This window comes from Scylla paramamosain, chromosome 36, assembly GCF_035594125.1.
Source record: "Scylla paramamosain isolate STU-SP2022 chromosome 36, ASM3559412v1, whole genome shotgun sequence".
Taxonomy (NCBI): domain Eukaryota; kingdom Metazoa; phylum Arthropoda; class Malacostraca; order Decapoda; family Portunidae; genus Scylla; species Scylla paramamosain.
The window spans coordinates 13,309,408-13,327,462 of record NC_087186.1 but is presented as its reverse complement, the minus strand read 5'-3'; the positions used below and the strand labels follow the sequence as shown (position 1 = coordinate 13,327,462).

Sequence of the window (18,055 nt, the reverse complement as noted above, 5' to 3'; positions counted from 1 at the left end):
CCATGGAAATATCTAAAAGAAATATTAAATGAGAGCAAGGGGAGCCTACTACAACACCAGGAAGGTTTGTTTGATACAGTGTACATGATGATGAAGTTTGCTGTTTATTGAAGAAAATGTTCACCTTGGTGAACATGAATATTTACACCAATCCCTTTCTCTGCATGGGCTCGATGTCCGCAATCTGGCAATAGCACGCCAGTTTAAGGCCTATTTTCCCTGCACACGAGCTAAGCCTCACTTACATGAAAGGCACAACAAAACTCTGTGATCGGTAATTCTAAACCCCGACTGACAGCACCTTGCTGGCCGTGAGGGCACAGTGCAGCACACGCCACACATGGCTCCTCTGCATGAACTGTACAAACATGCTTTTCCGTGATTCAACAAGCACCGTTTTGCCAAGAAAAGTGCAAACTGCAGAGCCTCAGCCAAGCAGGCAGGGACTGGCGTGCTGCTAGTGTTGGACTGTACTCACTCTTGGAAACTATCAATTTAGACCAGAAAATATTGAATGTTCTCTTAGTGCAAACATTAATGGAGTTAAAAAAGGTGATCATCAATTACTGAAAAAAGATTTAAGTAGATTTACACATTGAAAGCAATGTCAACCTGTAAATCAGGTTTGTATCAAATTCACCACTGATAAATCTATGAATACAAAGCATTCTGGTGTGTATCTTGAGGTCTGCGAGTGTATCTTATGTACATATGCAAAACCTGTACATATATACAGGGCACACAGGTACATACACAACGCCTGGGTACGGCTTTATGTATGCGTTCTAGAGTAATGAACTGTTATATGCTATGCCTTCAGTCACTACAGTGCATTTGTGTACAGCACTGCAGCAGACAACTACACGGTGGTGCTGCCGGGGCACGGTGCTGGCCGGGGCACAGTGGTACAAGTAAGGCGACTGACAGCATGACGTGACTAGCAATTAGTTAGGAGTTCCACATCAGAAAATAAATCATTTTAAAGAAAATACATCAAGAATATTCCCTATGATATAGTTTCATGCATTCTTATAAAATTCATTGTATAAATAGTTTGCTTCCAGTTCACGTATGAAAATGGTGAATGACTTATGCCATAGTACAATATACACATCTTAACCCTAATAATAATCAACAATTTCTCTATGGATAAATAAAGTACTCGGTATTTTCTACATAAAGTATAAGAATATCAATCACCTCGCAGGCAGATGATCAGACTCAAGATTACCAGTTCAAAGATCTGAAACACCACAGATCACAGCTTGTTATTTCCCCTCACCTGGAGAATCTAACTAAGACGCCACCCATCCCAAGATGTTGCCAAGACCACAGCCTGGAGTTGGCTTGCAGGTGACTTAAAGTATATCACTAGAAAATAATAATATGGTACTGACTACTACATAAACTCAGGGACTCTCCAATCCTTTATGCACTCCATCTGCAATACTCGGTTTGTCCTTGAACATGGTGTAACTACAGGATGCTTCACAACCAGGCTGCATCACCAAGCTCTTGAATATCTGCCTGCATGGCTTTCAAGGCAATAAATGTATGCTGCTGTGGACAGTAAAATCTCATTCATTGATGCACCAATAAAACTGAACCTATGTTTTTTTTGTCATACTACTGAACGTAACAAACGAATGTAAAGCTTTTCACAGGTCTAGCAGGTGAAAGTTCTCCACCAACACCCAAAGTATCTTTCTATTCTAACATCTATAAAAAAAACTACTGCAGTGCCCTCTATGCTTCACTCTGATATCTAAACTATATCCTATACCCCCAGTATAGATTTTGTATACCATGAAAACTGTAAATTTACTATAGTAATAATTGCAAGAATTGAAAAAATCTGCATCTATCCCAATTTCATGATTACACATTGCTTTAAGCCAACTTTACCAATTCATGTCACAGTAATCCAAAACAGGTACCCAATTAACTCGCTTCATAGCCGCCTCACACTTGTACTGAAAAAATTTTCTGCTACATGAGCCTCTCTGGTGAGTCTGAAACTGTCACCACAAATGCACACCTCTTGTCATATTGAATGAGGCGACAAGTAACATCACCACATGCACACGCACATCTTACATCTCGCTTGGCAGGCAGCTAACAAATACTAATGTCTTCCTGAGCTGTAACTGAGCATGGCAGGACAAACTTAACCAGCTGACTTGGGCACTGCACACTGTTAATAATAATGGGAAAAAAGAAAATAAAAAACAGATATGACTACAAAAAGTTATCACAGCAAAGTTCATATGACACAAATCTATTGGTGAAGATTTGACTGATTTATGATATCCCTTTATAGGAAATATTCCAGAATCAGGAAATCACTTACATTTACATTCACATCAAGGAAGTTTGAAGGAATGAGATGTTACTGTCCATGAACACACCAACACCTCTGCTCCTCAGCCTGCCATACAGCAACAAGGAACCAATTACTTCAGCCTAATGCTGCAGCAGCTCTAATGCATGTCATTCAGGCTTGGAGCTTTTATCATGAGATGGACACTCAACAAATACTCATAATTGTGGACAAGGAGAATATTCTAAACAGAAATTTGACGTCAAATAAAAATAATTGCTAAAAGTGACAACTAAGAGAGATTCTTGTTTGTCATAATGAACAAATGAATACAACTGAGATAGAAGCATAATGATTTTCCCTAGAAGTATGAACAATAAAGTGATTCTGTTGCTGGAAACATATGCAGACAGGACATATCAACAGGAACACTGCACAACCTAGGAAGGGAATGTAGACAAATGACAAAGGATCTACCAATAATGACCAGATAGGCTGAAGTTTACACTCCTGGTAACTCAACTAAGACATACTCCAAAATATACAGGCAACATGTATATGGTGATAACACTAGGAAGCCACAAATGATAGTAAACACTCAGCATTCTTTTTCGGTAAGTAGAACAAAAAGAGACATAACAGTGAATCGAGTCAAAATTTCATTACCTAAAAGTGACGCGGTGCCACACGAACACAAGATTATTGCCTCTTGTTTTACCGTGCTGCCAAGGCTCCTTGTGCTGCCTTGGGTCAGCAGTATTGAGGTGACTTACATAACAACTCCATACTAGTGTAATGAACTCCTGCTGGAGTTTTGTGAACCCTTACACAAGCCACATCAAAAGTTGAGAAGAAAGAGTAAGGTGCAGCTAACTCAATCTACATATTTTCCTGTGATGAATCATCTAACAAATTAAATTTGTACAAAATCTACTTGTTCTTACCAAGTAGATATTTACAGTACATAAGTCCGTGCTGTACAGTTGAAAATAAATATTTTGTACAAAAAGAGTTGTACACTCGATCATTCAAAAATATTTATAAAGTTTTATGAAATGGAAGAAGCTGTATTAAAAATACAGTTACCTGTGATATCACACCGAGCCTACACACACCCAGTGGAGCGACACGGACCACCACAGATGGCTGTTATGAGCAGGTGACCGACAGGTGCTCCTCCCTAACACGGACACAGCCTCCTTGGAGCAGGTGTGTGGTGTCACTAGGACTGAGCACACACCTGGCTACAGGAGGCTGACGTATATCCAATGAGTCACTTATATATCAGTTATAAAATTAAAGCAATTAAAGCTGTCATGGTTAGCTTTTTTTGAGAACGAGTTTTTAAGTATGTGATGCAACACTTTTTTTTTACGCACGTAATGTATATATGAGATTCCACACATGCTGAAGCTGTCTCCTCCTGTACGGTAAACACTACTCATACCCAGTGCACGTGTCACAACATTCTGCCACTGCAGCTACAGTTAGGCTACACTGAACTGTAAAATACAGTATGAAAATATAGACTTTACAAGCAGCCCACCAAAACCCAGACCACAAGTGCAAACCATAAATTCTGATCACATTTATAAAACACTTGGGATCAATTTGACTGATATGGTGAACAAAGATGGGAAAATCATGCACTGGTAATAAAAAGTTAGGATAGGAATATGTAACCATAACTTGGAGGTAGACAACAGTGCACCAAGTGAACACTGGGGCCTTGTATGTGGGACACTCCATTCCAACACCATCCCTTATATTGCAGGCACCCTTGAGTCATCCTCGGCCTAATGTGGTGACCTTTTCACATGCCCTTTGATAAATTGGGCAGACCAAACAACCATTACTAAATAAGGCCCTTACTCTGCCTTCCACTCACTCAGTGAGAGCATTTAGTGCCTTTAAAAACTTGCCACAAACAAGACTCAACAGCAGCATCTAGATCTAAGTCACCAAAAAACTCATGATAACTTACTCCTTTTTTTATTCACACCATTAATCCCTTGAAGTAATGACTTTGAGAGTTTCTTGCTCCTACAGTCATCCTCCACATCTCTATGTAAGTGAGACCCACGCCCCAAGCATCAAGGCACATCTACCTTCTGCTGGTCAGGATGAGAGAACTACCACCACTGACTGTCTAATCCACAGCCTCCACCACTGTTAACTCCCCTGCCATCTCCACCATTCCTGCCACCATCTCCACTCCTAGACACAAACCACTAGACAACACCACTATGACTAGAAAACAGTGTGCTCAGAAATGTTTCTTTACACAGGATTCATAGGCACACAGAAAGCCACAAGGAGGACCCCACACACACACACACACACACACACACACACACACACACACACACACACACACACACACACACACACACACACACATGGGCAAGGTCTGGTTGGTTGGCTGGCTGGCTGGCTGGCTGGCTGCTTGGCTGGCTGCTTGGTTGGCTGTCTGGCTGGCTGGCTCACTGGGAAAAAAGCACACTGGGGCATTTAGAGCTGGACAGACTTGATTTGCTGCACCATGACGTTCCTGGAGCCAGCATTCTGGAAGCAGCGCGAACAGTAGCCACTTGTGGAGCAGCTCCCATAGAACTTACAATCTCTGGTGAGGCAAGGCTGGCTTGGGCTCTCTGATCTTTCTTCTCCTCTCATGCTGATCCCAACCTCATCTATTGCCACAGGGGTGAAACCAATACCACTCTGACTGGCAAGGGAAGTGACTGAAGGAGCTGTGACCTTCATGGTAGACTCCCCCTTAGCTGGAAGAGTCTGGCCGACATCTGGCTCATCTCCCACCGCCTGACTCTTGGCCATGTTGTAGCTCAGGACGGAGGGCACGTCGTTGTAGAAGGTGGAGTTGGAGAGGTAGAGCGTTCCATCCTTTCTGGTGGAGAGTGCCTGGTGGACAGGGATCTTGCTGGCTTCTCCCGCTGCAGTGGAATCCAACTCTGCATAAAACTTGGACTTTCCCGCACCATACTGCGGCCCCTCAGACATCTTCGGATGCTGGGCCTTGGGGGAGTTGAGGTTGTTGGTTGTGGATGAAGTAGTGGAGGATGAGGAGGAGGATGCCTGACGCTTGTACTCCTGTTCTTGCTCCCGCTGTTTGGAGAAGCAGGTGGAGCACATGTATGATGTGAGGGCTGTACCATACATGTTGCAGCCCAAATTGATGCACTGTACTGGACCCTCTACCTCAGCCTGCCGCTCTAACTGCTCCTTCTCAAGCTGCCGCACCTCCTCCTCCTGCCGCCGTCGCACCTCCATATCCTTCTCAAACCTGCGGCGCGCATTGTTGAGGTAGTTACGCACCATCTCCTCCTGGTAAGCATGGCGTTTCTCTGTGTGGATCTCCGCTGCCAAGATGAAGTTCTGGTGTGTGGATATCTTGGGCATGCGACTACTCCTGGCCAAGCTGCAGGTCTTCACGTACTCATCCCGCTTCCTGAATGACCCCGTGCGTCCCAACTTGGACAGTGTGCCAAAGTTCTTTTTAATCTTCTTGGACATGGACTTGCCAATGCTCCCAAACTGCTTTGCTACCGTCTGCAGTTGTTTGGACGCCTTGCTTTTGCTGGGGAAGAGTCCCACCATGCCGTCTGTATATGGAGGACCCTCATCTGAGTCAAAGCTGGATTCTGATGATTTCTTCTCAATTTCTGGGTGATAGTTCTCAGGGGACTCTGCCTCATCCACTGCCTGGCATGCCTCCAAGTAAGATGGTGGGATGCCCACCTGTAACAAGGGGAGCAGGAATGAATGGCAGAGTACATTACTTGACTTATAGAGCACTATTACTTCTCTTCATTCAGACCACTTACACTATCCTCACTACACACACACACACACACACACACACACACACACATATCTAGACACAGGATCATGAGACAGCATGTAAATACTCGTACAGATGAGTGCACACACACCTTTATCACATCCAGGTACTCGTTAAGGAGGCCTATCTTGTCATGGGTGGTGATGGTAACTTTCTGGATCACGTTTGGGTCAAGGTCATCCTTCCCCCACACAAAGTCCTCTCCGGGATCAATCACAAACTGGATAGGCAGCAACTCATGGCAGCAGTCAGTCAAGGGGATGACAGCTGCACCAGTGAGAGGGAATAATAATCTTTTCAGTCAATACAAAGGCAGATTCTTTCAAGACTAAAGCCTCATACAAAGCACTACAAACTTCCCTGTAGAATAGAGCATGGATACTGTGAGTACATAATGATAAATGTGATGGAAGGATATTCTTGGTGACATTTATATCAAGCAAAACTGTTTAGAAGGAGTTACAGGAAAGATACCAGCTGAGGGCTTACATGGTGGTGGGGACTGATTAAAAGGTGACACAAAAGCAACATAAACTAAAGGTATTCCTTAAGTGAAGTAATGGGAACACAAGAATGACATCAGGGATTTAAGTTTATTCTACAAGGATGTTTATTTGAACGAAGGTGGCACAAACTGAAACCATCCCTTGGTGGAGTAAACAGGAACACAGGAATGAAGCAGGGGATTAACGTTTATCTTATAAGAATGTTCATCTTATGAGGGAGGGAGTAACATGACATTTACAGCCTTCTTCCTACTGTGAAGCACCTCGAGTGTCATGATGGGTTAATAAAACATTTCACTCCAAATCCATCTAAGAAATTCTTTGGAAATAAAATTTTTTGTCACAAGTCAAACTGACAAAATTACTTTGGAAGATGCTTATTTATAAGATAGGGAGAAAGTTCAAGTCACAAAAACTCCTCAGAGACAAAAATACTGAAAGCTTATTTACTGAAAACAAATCAAAATGAAAGCAATGTATAAGAAAGCTGAAATGTGGATAAAATGAGCATCAAAACACAACATCACAGCATTAAAATGGTGGCTCAGATCACTGCCATCTTCCAAAAGTCACCAAAATAAAAAATGGAAGAGACCACAAAAGAGTGGGAAAAAAAAACATAGACTCTGACCAGGAAGCTGAGAGGCACTGCACTCAGCCTGTGTCTCCATGACCACCAGGGCGGAGAAGTGAGCGGCATCATAGGTGAGGAGCAGTGGAGACCTCTGGCACTCACTGGGGGGGCACTCCAGGGGAAGGTACACCCCCCCAAAGGGTATCGGGGCAAGAGGCTCCCCACTCACATCCTGGGATGGAGATGAGGAGGACATGGTAGTTTGCAAGAGTATTAAAAAAGGGTATATTTTATTGCATGTCTTTGTTGTGATGGGCTGGCTGCTTTAGGAAGCCTGTATATGCCATGCAGCACTGCACTGCACAGCAAAGAGCATCAGACTGTGAGCTACACAGCACAGAGGAGCATGATGGGGCAGCACAACACAGGACAAGGTAAGCAACACAACAGTACAGAACAGAACACAGCAAGGAACGTGGTATCAGTTTAACACAGCACCAGAAGCAGTAACAGCAGCAGCAGCACCAGCAGCAGCACCAGCACGAGCACCAGTGCTAGCAGCCCCAGCAGTGGCACAGCATAAATAAGCAAGACAGTGTGACAGGACAACACACACTGGACTGACCTTGAGGGTAAGGTCGGCCACCACAATGATGGGCCGCCGCAGCACATGGGCCAGTGCCAGCACATGGATCTCCTCCAGGCTCTCGTACACCCGGCCAGCACAGTCCTCATTCTGCTCACTCTGAAACCTGCACACCACACAACCAAGAGTCACATTAGCAACACAGGTGCTGTCAAAACAAGGTACAACAGAAAGTGCAATAAGAGGAATTTCTATAGCATTGAAAGGAATCCTTTTAAATACATGAAATACTTCCAGAAACACAGCACAACACTGGGAAGCAAAAATGTGATTTACTGTATTGATAATAAAGTATTTTCTAATGAAGAATATGCACTGCAATATACAGATGAATTTAATGTAATTTAAGCACAAATGGGGAAAGAGTCATCATACAGAGATACTTGAGAAGAAAGTATCACGTAGAGGAGTGAGGGAAGGAATTACTACAGGGAGGATCCGTGCTGTATGCGTTCAGGGTGACAACAAAGTCATCACATCTTACTTCTACTCCAACCTACCCATTGCTGAGTCTTTTGCATGAGGACGATTTCCCATTGGAGTTGTCATGAGCACTGAGTCTGTGTTCAGAGTCCTGTGGCGCCTCCCCGGTGGTCTCCTTCCCTCCCCGGGGTGCACTGGAGGCAAGGCGCAGCACATTGGCCCACTCTGACTCCCACTCCTCCCCACTGTACACCAGGTCTGAAATATTGACACACTTTGACAAACTGCACGCCATCTGGTTCAAGTCTTAAATGAGTCTGGCTGATTCTGTTTTCTACCTTCCCTGTGGCTTGATATTTTGGAGGAGGGAATATCACAGCACCTCTAAAACTAGTGTCCAATAATTACAAGACTCTTCTATCTAAACTTTCAGATAGCAGCAATGAAGTGGACCTTTTTTTGTATTCATTTTTCTAATTCTCATCCAACTTCTTCATATAAAAAATAGTACACAGTCATATCAATAGCAATGGCAATCAAGTTTCCTTACATCAACTCTACCAACTAAATATGAAGGGATGATAATGAAGAGAATGATGAGGAAAAGTGAACAAGACACTCCAAGAAAACACACTCTCTGGCCTCACCTGTTTCCCTGTTCTGCTGTGTCACCTGCCACCTCCACCTCCTCCACAAGGGTCGACTGAATTGGCTTCTGGTCAGGAATTCATGAAGAGCCTTGCGGAGCGTTAAAAGCCGGTCGTGAAAGCCCCACATGCCTGCAGGACAAGATGCATTTAGATTATTGAGATCTTAAAGGTCAATAGTGTTCTGAGGGTGACAACTAAAATGAGAGACCGTTTAAAGGATAAGCAGGTAATGGCAAGCAAAATTGCATGACCAGATTGACTGATTGAGAGAGAGAGAGAGAGAGAGAGAGAGAGAGAGAGAGAGAGAGAGAGAGAGAGAGAGAGAGAGAGAGAGAGAGAGAGAGAGAGAGAGAGAGAGAGAGAGAGAGAGAGAGAGAGAGAGAGAGAGAGAGAGAGAGAGAGAGAGAGAGAGAGAGAGAGAGAGAGAGAGAGAGAGAGAGAGAGAGAGAGAGAGAGAGAGAGAGAGAGAGAGAGAGAGAGAGAGAGAGAGAGAGAGAGAGAGAGAGAGAGAGAGAGAGAGAGAGAGAGCGCTACAAGATGACCAACCGAGAGAGGCAGCGTGCAGGAGACAGTTCCCATCCCCAGTGGTAGCGAGGGGCCACAGCCGCTGCGACGCCCCGACCAGCGCCCACCAGTTGAGGCGCCCAGCACCCTCCAAGGAGACCAGCGTTGATGTCTCTATCAGGTCACGCTCCAGGAACATTCGGAACTCATCTGCATAAAAACTCTGCTCATTAGGCACTGTTTACATGTTCCCACTTAGAACATCATGGGAAATTAATGAAGGTATGGTACATTGGTCAGGAGAGATCATTGCCAGGGAGTGCACCTTAGTGAGCTCTCAAGGCAAGCATGAGTATGATAAGTTACCATTTTGGGTCATAAGTTATCACCAAGGTCCCTGTGTTTGCTTTTGTCATTCAATTTTTTTTATTTCTATTATCATTATTTTTTTTTTTTTACCTTTGACTGTCCTATCACTACACTACTACTACTACAACTACTACTACCACTATTACTACTACTACTACTACTACTATTACTACTACTACAACCACTAGTACTACTACTACTACTACTACTACTACTACTACTACTACTACTACTAATCTGTGTCAGTAGTCATATCATTCACACCACAAAGATTAGATGTATCATTTTCAAATACTGAGTTATGAGAGATATAGGTCGTGCAAAAAAATAAAATAAAATAACAACAGAATAACAATAACAATAGTAATAATAATAATAATAATAATAATAATAATAATAATAATAATAATATATATATATATATATATATATATATATATATATATATATATATATATATATATATATATATATATATATATATATATATATATATATGTTACGCATAATGTGGACAATTGCCTAATGTGAACATTAGGCAGAAAATTGCCTAATGTGTACATCAAGCAAGTAGGTTGCGTAAAGTTTACAAATTGTTAACATTAGGCAAAAAATGCCTATTGTTCAAATTATGCAGCTCAATTTTGCCCAATGTGAATAAGGAAAACATAATTAATTAATGCAATATTAGTATAAGTAAAATAGGTCAATCGATCTCAGGGTTCAGTTGAGTCCAATCACAAATTTTTGCATGATCTGCCTGGGTGACAGCGCGAGTTGCATTTAATTTCTTTTCTTAGGCAGCTGCACCTTCCTGATGTACATTGAGTAGTACATTGACACTTTGTATAACCTTGCCCACCAGTGGCTCTTGCTGTTGCTGTTCTCATCGATAGGCAGATATCAGGAACCTCTTCAGACTTTATAAGGGTCTGTTTGATCCCACTTAGGTCAGCTGGTGTAAATTTTGTTCTAATAATAACCTAACCTAACCTAACCTAACCTAACCTAACCTAACCTAACCTAACTATAACAGACCCAAAGTTTCGAACAACATTCGAACAAAACTGTAGACACTGGTTTGTCATTCAATTCACATTAGGCAAAATACCCTTGCCTAATTTGAAAATCATGCCTAAAGTGGACATTAAGCAAGTAAGTTGCCTATTGTCAACATCGTGCAAACAAATTGCCTAATATGAAGATTAGGCAATTTCACTGCCTAATGTTCACATTAGGCAATTATCCACATTATGCGTGACATATATATATATATATATATATATATATATATAAAATGGATGTCCTAACTGCAGTAAGAACTAACACTGAGAGATAAACCACATACAAAGATTAGATAATTTACAGATATTGGAACATCTGATATATATGGACCCATCATCAGTCAAGCATCCTGAGTGTGGGATATAAGGTTCAGCAATCCTAGTAAGCCTGGAGAAAAGTGTGAGGTGGAGGGGTTAGTCAAACCTAACCATGATGCCCTCAGTATTCATGGAGCTAATTGGTGAGTCATCATTTTAAATAAGGTATCTGCATTCTACAGAACAGGTAGGTTACTTCTATCAATCAATCTATATACCAGGTTGACAATCCCAAATGAGGCTGCCCAGAAAAGGCAGAGAAGGATGAGTTACCCGAGTATATGCTGAGGTCCGGCAAGGTGAAGGTGAATACTGGTGTCTCAATGAAGATGGGAGTGCGGCTGGCATCAATGGCCTCCCAGATCTCTTGTGCAAACTCTGAGCGAGCCTTGGACACCAGATTCACGTTGTCTGTTGCTTTTGAGATTCCTCTACTGAGTTTTTTGTCTGAAAAGTGAACCTGGCTACATTCACCATGTTATGTTTGCATATATCTGCTACTCAACATATAAACAAAGAATACATGAAAAGTGGCCTACATTATTGCTGACATCATCATAGAAAGTAGAAAATTGTAACACTTATTCAGAAACTCATGTGGCTGATTGTTCCCTGTAGACTGTGAGAGGAAGAGAAAGGTTAACTCAACCTAACCACTGATGCTGAGTATGATAGGCTAGTCTTCCAATGCCACACTTACAGTAATCGTACTCCTCGAGGTCCACCGCCTCAGTCTTGCGCAGAAGGGGTTTTGCAGGGGAGCAGGGAGCCGACAGGGATGACGGCCCGGAACTGTTGCTTCCTGCCCCTTCTACTCCCTCTTCCACAGCTCTCAGACTTTTCCTTGCATTCTCAGGAGCCTCTCTGGAGTTCTTCACCACTAGTTTTGTCTCCTTCAGGTGCATCTTCTCCTGTGTCTCCTGGGTCTCCTTGGGTGGTGTTGAGGGGATAATGATGCATGAAGGGGTGGTGGAAGGCACAGCAGGTGACAGTGTGTGAGGTGGGGAGTCTCTAGAGGCCGGATGAGGGGAGTAACTGTAAGGGTTGTTCGTTGTGTGAGTGGCTGAGGCCTGGGAGGGCTTGGGGGGCATTCCTGAGTCACTAGAGGCTGAGTACTGGTCAGGGTAAATGATATTATTGTTTCTGGTGGTGTTGTTATTGTTGGGGTTGTTGATGGAGATGATGCAGCTACTGTTGATGGTGATGTGAGACGGGTCTATTGCCGTGGCGGTAGCAGTGGCGGCGGCAGCGACGACGGCAGCGGTGGTAGTGGTGGTGGTGCTGGTGGCGGTGCGGTGCTGCGGTAAAGAAGTGATGGAGGTGTTGTGGTGGTGTTGGTGCAGTGAAGTCTTCTGTCCCTCCTGCAGACTCACGGTGGTGCCTCTGACCTTCTCAATGAGCAGAGCATTTTTGGCATTGCTACTCTGGGCTTTGGGTTTGGTCAGGCTGGGCATGGAGGGGGGTGCAGCAGGGCAGGAGGAGGAGCAGAAGTCCATCTGGCATGTCTTCTGGATGGGCGGGAGGTTGTTGGACCGCACAGAGCTGACGTTCCTCGGGTGGTACGGCTCCGAGAGGAGGGTGGTGATGGGCAGCACCTCCTGGGCCACAGGGGGCAGGCCGGGGGGTGCTGCAGGGCCCTCCTGGTGTATCTTAGGCAGCGCTCCCATCTTCCTGGCTCTTGGGGGCGGCAGTGGTGCCAGCTTGGGCCCTCCCTGCCCCCTCGTGTCAGCCAGCAGACGCATGGTGTCCTGGTTTGGTTTGTGATCAAAAACTGGCTTAGGTGCAACAGGTGGCTTGGCTGAGGGGGGGAATTTGGAAGGAGCTGACCGTACTGTTCCTGAGTGGTGGGCGGGACTAGCCCCTCGTAGCACCGAAAATAAGCGAACTGCAGCCTCCACATCCCAGTTCACACCTGAAACACAAATGAATAGTGGAGTGATCACATGCTTTCTAATGAATTTTTATCACTGCATGCAACCTGGTCTATAATTTCCATTTTAATTTCATGTACACTTGGAGATCTTCATTATCTAACAAAATATAAATTACATGGAATACAGCAGTGGGTTGCAATGAATAGTGAAGTGGCAGTAAAACACAACACCACCAAAACACAACACAGCCACACACACACTCACTCTGCAGGACATGTCGTGCCAAGATGGGATCAGCCTGAGTGTGGGAGATGAACTCAGCCAACTTCTCTCCCTCCATGCTGCACCTGGGGGGAAAGTAAGACACCTTTGTTAGAGGATACAAAAAGGTTAAAAAAAATAAATAAATAAAAAAAGTTTAAAAATGCATCAATGCACAGGATGAAGGATTCAGGTAAGCATAAGTTCATAACACTTGGTAGGAATCTTACGAAATGTTTCTTGCCTCTGGGCACACTACACTGTTTAAAACATTATCTGGAACTAAAACATTTATCTGATAGTGATACAGATAAACTCATAATTCACTGTGCTGAAATTTGCTTCACAAACTGTGGTTTTTGTTGTGAAATTGTGAAATGCTTGAAGTGATCGCAGCACACTGGCAATGGGCAATCAAACTGAGCTTATGGGGAAATTCATCACAGTGCAGAACGGTGCAGCTTATCAATGAACCAATCATGAAGCACAGGAAGCAACAATCATCCCCAATTCTAACAACTACTGACAGTCCCCTGGGAATTTTACTGCATATTTTCCTTATTACCAAGCATTACACTCATAAATATTGTATAAATTTTTCTCCAAACTTGTGAAGGAAAGCATCTACCTTAAATGTCAGGCATGGAACAATCAATCCATCCATCAGTTAATATCTAGATGCCAGACATCCCTACCACAAGGCCATGACAGGGTGACAGGACACCATAGGGCAACAGCCAACCCTCACAAGAACAACAAGGAAACACCCCTCATGAATATGACCACAGCAAGCTGGGATGACAACCCTATGACAGTAAGCAAGAAAGAGGTGTGTCACATTATTAATATCACAGAAACACTAAGAAACTTATCTGTAAGTGGGATAAATAGGTCATGAGAGGCACCCACTGAGAATCAAACTCTGGCAGGAGATTAAAGATAAAGAGATATAAATAACCAACATCTTACCAATTGGCCATAAGTGATCTAGTGATTTTTTGGTTGGTCTTGACTCTCCTGCCACAACATAACAAGAAACTCGGTAGCCACATACATTGGAAAAAACCTATGTACACAGTAGATCTATAAGTCATTGTGCAGTCTCTCAACACTATCTTTTAACAGTCAAACCTGGAATTGAAGTACAATCTCTCAACAGTGTCAGTGTAAAATATCAACAGTCTATCAACATACAGTCTTTTAACAATCAAATCTGGAATCAAAGTACAGCCTCTTAATAGTCTGTCAATGTACAATCTTTCAACAGTCAAGCCTGGGGTCAAAATACACTCTCTAAATAGTCTATCAATCTACAGTCTTTCAGCAGTCAAATTTATCTCAAAATAATTCTCGGAGACTCAGAAAGTAAATAAACAACCAGTATTAGTCCCCAGAGACATTTATAAACCTACAGAATCTATTTCTTGTCCTTCACCACACAAATTCAAGTTGCCTAAGACAATGTGCCTAAAACTGTCCTTGAAAAGTAAAGTGAGTGCATACCTGAGTGACAACCCTTGATGCCTTTGTAAACCTGCTGAGCCTCATGCTAGTCCATCATGCAAGTTGAATTCAATATATCACTGCCAAAATACTCCTTGAACAATGAGAAATTAATGTATATAGAACAATTAACAACTTAACACCTTACACGATAACAAAAGATCTATATAAAACCAATGAACCTATTTTCAATGCCTCACTACACAGTTTTGGTAAAGCCAACATAACACAGTTAAAAACACCCCTTGAAAAGTGATGGTATTATTGGAAAAACAAATGACAACTCAAGCTTTCTCCAGACTTGTTGTAGCTCTGACACTGCCCCTTGCAGTGTCCACTCCTGGCATGACCTGACGCCATGACCTGACACCCGGACCAGTGTGCCCTCCTGAACACCACTTGGCCACCCTCACTCACGTCTCCAGCCAGTGTCTTAAGTCTCCTCCTCACCGTCCCTCATCTCAGTCTTGATGCCACTCCTCGACTGGTGTCTACCCGCCACCCCTCACCCCCTGCCTCATTGCTGCTCCTCATCCCCTGCTTCATTGCCACCCAGAGTTAAGTTCTGAAAGGACTCATCAACACAACAGCGCAGAAAGGTGGTCAGTCCTCCAGGTTGCCATAATACAGAATGGAAGGAGAAAAAAGAAAAAAATTGGAAATCCAGGGCAGAGTTAGGTAGGGTCACCCATTCTTAGCATGAGTACTTCGGGCTTCCTAACCACAATTCATTTATTTATATTTTATGTACTTGGGTGCAATACCGACATCACCTCCCCTTGGCAGTGACACTCCTGATTTGGTTGTGTGGTTGTTTTTTTGTTAGTCACTGGTCATTATCATATGTCATTTCTTAACATGTGACCGAGTACGCGACACAAAAACAAATAACTGAATAGCAATAATAACACTACAACTTAATAACACAAGACCTATATAAACTTATACAGCTCATTTCCAGGCTAATACAAGTAGATGAATTAGTTTAGATCGAATCAGGATAGTTAGCTAATTACTATACACAATCCCAAACAACGTACCACCTCTGAGAACCTTCAAAATTACACAGGCTTGAAATAAACATACATGACCTATTTTTAATCCCTCTTCACGTAAATTTAGCCTAAAATAATCCTTGGCCATTTAACATTCAAGACATTTGCGTCAAATATACACAGAATACAACATGACATATACACACAGACACACCTCATTGCCAGGCCTAAATAGTGCAGTCTGTGGCTAAAATCAACACCAAACAAGTAAATAAACTACACCATCACAATTAATAGTGGCAGAAAATCATGTGTAGTTTTCCAGTGGTTATGTTCAGTTCACAGGTGTCCGGGGGGCTAGGGGAAAGAGCAAGGGCCTTACCTCTGCTTGTCGGGAAGGAGAGGCTCAGAGCACTCTGGGGAGGCGAGCTTAAGTCATTATTTTCATCTTTTTTCTCCACCAGTAGTTGCCGCCATCAGCTGATCCTCACCTGTCAGCCATGTTTCCTGATTAGCCTCACCCCTCAACTGTACAATACGTCATGACCACCTATTTCAGCGTGTATTTATAGTAGTCTGACTTGTAGGTTTTATGGTTTGTATATGGGTATTTATGTGTACTGTAGGGATTATTTTAAAAGGCTTAGGTTATACATAGAGAAATACAAGTTTGATTCCAATACTATGCATCTCAGCTGTGTGTTTGGCGCGCTTTTCATTATAAACCATTTTACTGCTCAATAACTTTTGTCCCTCATCACCTCAAGCTGCTTAATCGTGTTTCAGGTTTATTTTTTTGTGGTGAAATCTCATACACAGCCTCTGTAGCCTAGAAGAGAAAGAATTAACTTTCTATTATCTCATCGCATGTGACTATGAAAACATCGTCGTGTTCTTAGCAGTACAAGAGTTAAGCGCTACTTACGTCACAATTCAAGAAGATACAGGAAGTTCACAAACACAGGTCTGGTTGAGGGATAACCAACTACTGCAGTAAACCTGAACCTCCGGAAAGACTTCATAACCGTAGAGTAACCAGATTGAACTAAACACAACCATATATCAATATTCTGTCCATGTACTCTGTACTAAATTCCTGACGGCCTTCGCATATTAATGTACCAATACTGAAAAGGGCTTCATCTTTCTAATCTTTCCTATAGGTCTACATAGTTATATTTATTCATTTTAACCTCTTCACCACCACCACCATCACCATCATTATTCTGTTACATGAATGAGGTTCCTTATGTATAATTACGCATATGCTACTCACGAGTATTTAATCCTTCCTACAAACCTAAGCAGTTATATTTACCCATCTTTTACCTCTTCACCCTCACCATCACCACCATCACTATTCAAAATTAAGGTTTCTCTTGTACCAATACGCATATCCCACCTTACGTATCTAGTTCTTCCTACAAACCTAAGTAGTTTTATTCACCCATCCCTTCGCCACCATATCACCATAACCACCATCAATATTTTAAATTATGGTTCCTCTTGTATTAAAACGTATATCCTAAGTTACGAATCTAATACATTGCAATCAGTTATACAACCTCGCTGTCTCGATACAAATACGAGAGGTGGAGCGAATGTAGCGTGTGAGCTAATCAAACGCCAGCCATAAAGCATGGTGTAGTATTGTGTACTATTGATGGAAACGAGAAATACCTGTTTTTACACAAGTGGTGGAGATACTTATCCGTCAGTTGGGACACGATCACACACACACACACACACACACAGACACACACACACACACACACACACACACACACACACACACACACACACACACACACACTTGTTTACCTAAGATGCAAATGTAAGATTACGAAGACTTTGGGGGCTATTTTGAAAGGCCGTAGAGATGATTAGTCGAGTTCTAATGTATGCTTCTTTCCCAACTGATAATTCATAACAATCCTCAGATCATCAATAGAACCAATGAAAACCCTTGAAAACCGCAGTAACTTACACTAAAGCCTTTTAGAAATAGAGATAAGAATACGCCGAAACGTATGTGTGTTTGTATGTGTTGGGAACAAGCACATGTTACTATCACGCGCCCTACTTGTTGATGCTGACCCCCAGTGGCATGCGCGGAGGGAGAGAGGAGGGGCGTGCTGGTTGTAAAGTTAACCTGCCAGGCTATTTATGCCACACAAAAGAAGGGGTGA

At 42.8% G+C, this 18,055-nt stretch overlaps 1 protein-coding gene and 1 long non-coding RNA gene across 3 annotated transcripts in view; one reads left to right on the top strand and one right to left on the bottom strand.

Moving 5' to 3' along the window:
• Positions 1-88: 88 nt before the first annotated feature.
• On the bottom strand, positions 89-16,815 carry LOC135091017 (OTU domain-containing protein 7A-like). Of its 2 annotated transcripts, none has more exons than XM_063988325.1 (11): positions 16,792-16,815; positions 13,372-13,454; positions 11,934-13,145; positions 11,507-11,680; positions 9,525-9,692; positions 8,976-9,107; positions 8,406-8,586; positions 7,885-8,011; positions 7,317-7,491; positions 6,271-6,446; positions 89-6,076 (listed from the first exon to the last, which is right to left on the bottom strand). In XM_063988325.1, the coding sequence occupies exons 2-11, from the start codon at positions 13,445-13,447 to the stop codon at positions 4,832-4,834; spliced, it is 3,666 nt and encodes a 1,221-aa protein (XP_063844395.1). In that variant the 5' UTR covers positions 13,448-13,454; positions 16,792-16,815; the 3' UTR covers positions 89-4,831. The 2 variants fall into 2 exon arrangements, with proteins under 2 accessions (XP_063844395.1, XP_063844394.1); XM_063988324.1 differs by lacking the exon at positions 16,792-16,815 and adding an exon at positions 16,249-16,609.
• The window catches only part of LOC135091029 (uncharacterized), a 12,883-nt gene continuing 6,085 nt past the window's right edge, over positions 11,258-18,055 (top strand). Inside the window, exon 1 of the long non-coding RNA XR_010262249.1 lies at positions 11,258-11,376. This is a non-coding gene — a long non-coding RNA (uncharacterized LOC135091029). The remainder of the gene's footprint in view (positions 11,377-18,055) is intronic.

What these genes read in the sequence shown, in the direction of transcription:
- LOC135091017 (XM_063988325.1), bottom strand. Translation starts at nt 13,447, where the DNA reads ATGGAGGGAGAGAAGTTGGCTGAGTTCATCTCCCACACTCAGGCTGAT. An exon ending in GGCACGACATGTCCTGCAGA is followed by an intron (nt 13,146 to 13,371) that starts GTGAGTGTGTGT and finishes TTTGTGTTTCAG; the next exon opens with GTGTGAACTGGGATGTGGAG. An exon ending in TGCAAAAGACTCAGCAATGG is followed by an intron (nt 8,012 to 8,405) that starts GTAGGTTGGAGT and finishes TGTGGTGTGCAG; the next exon opens with GTTTCAGAGTGAGCAGAATG.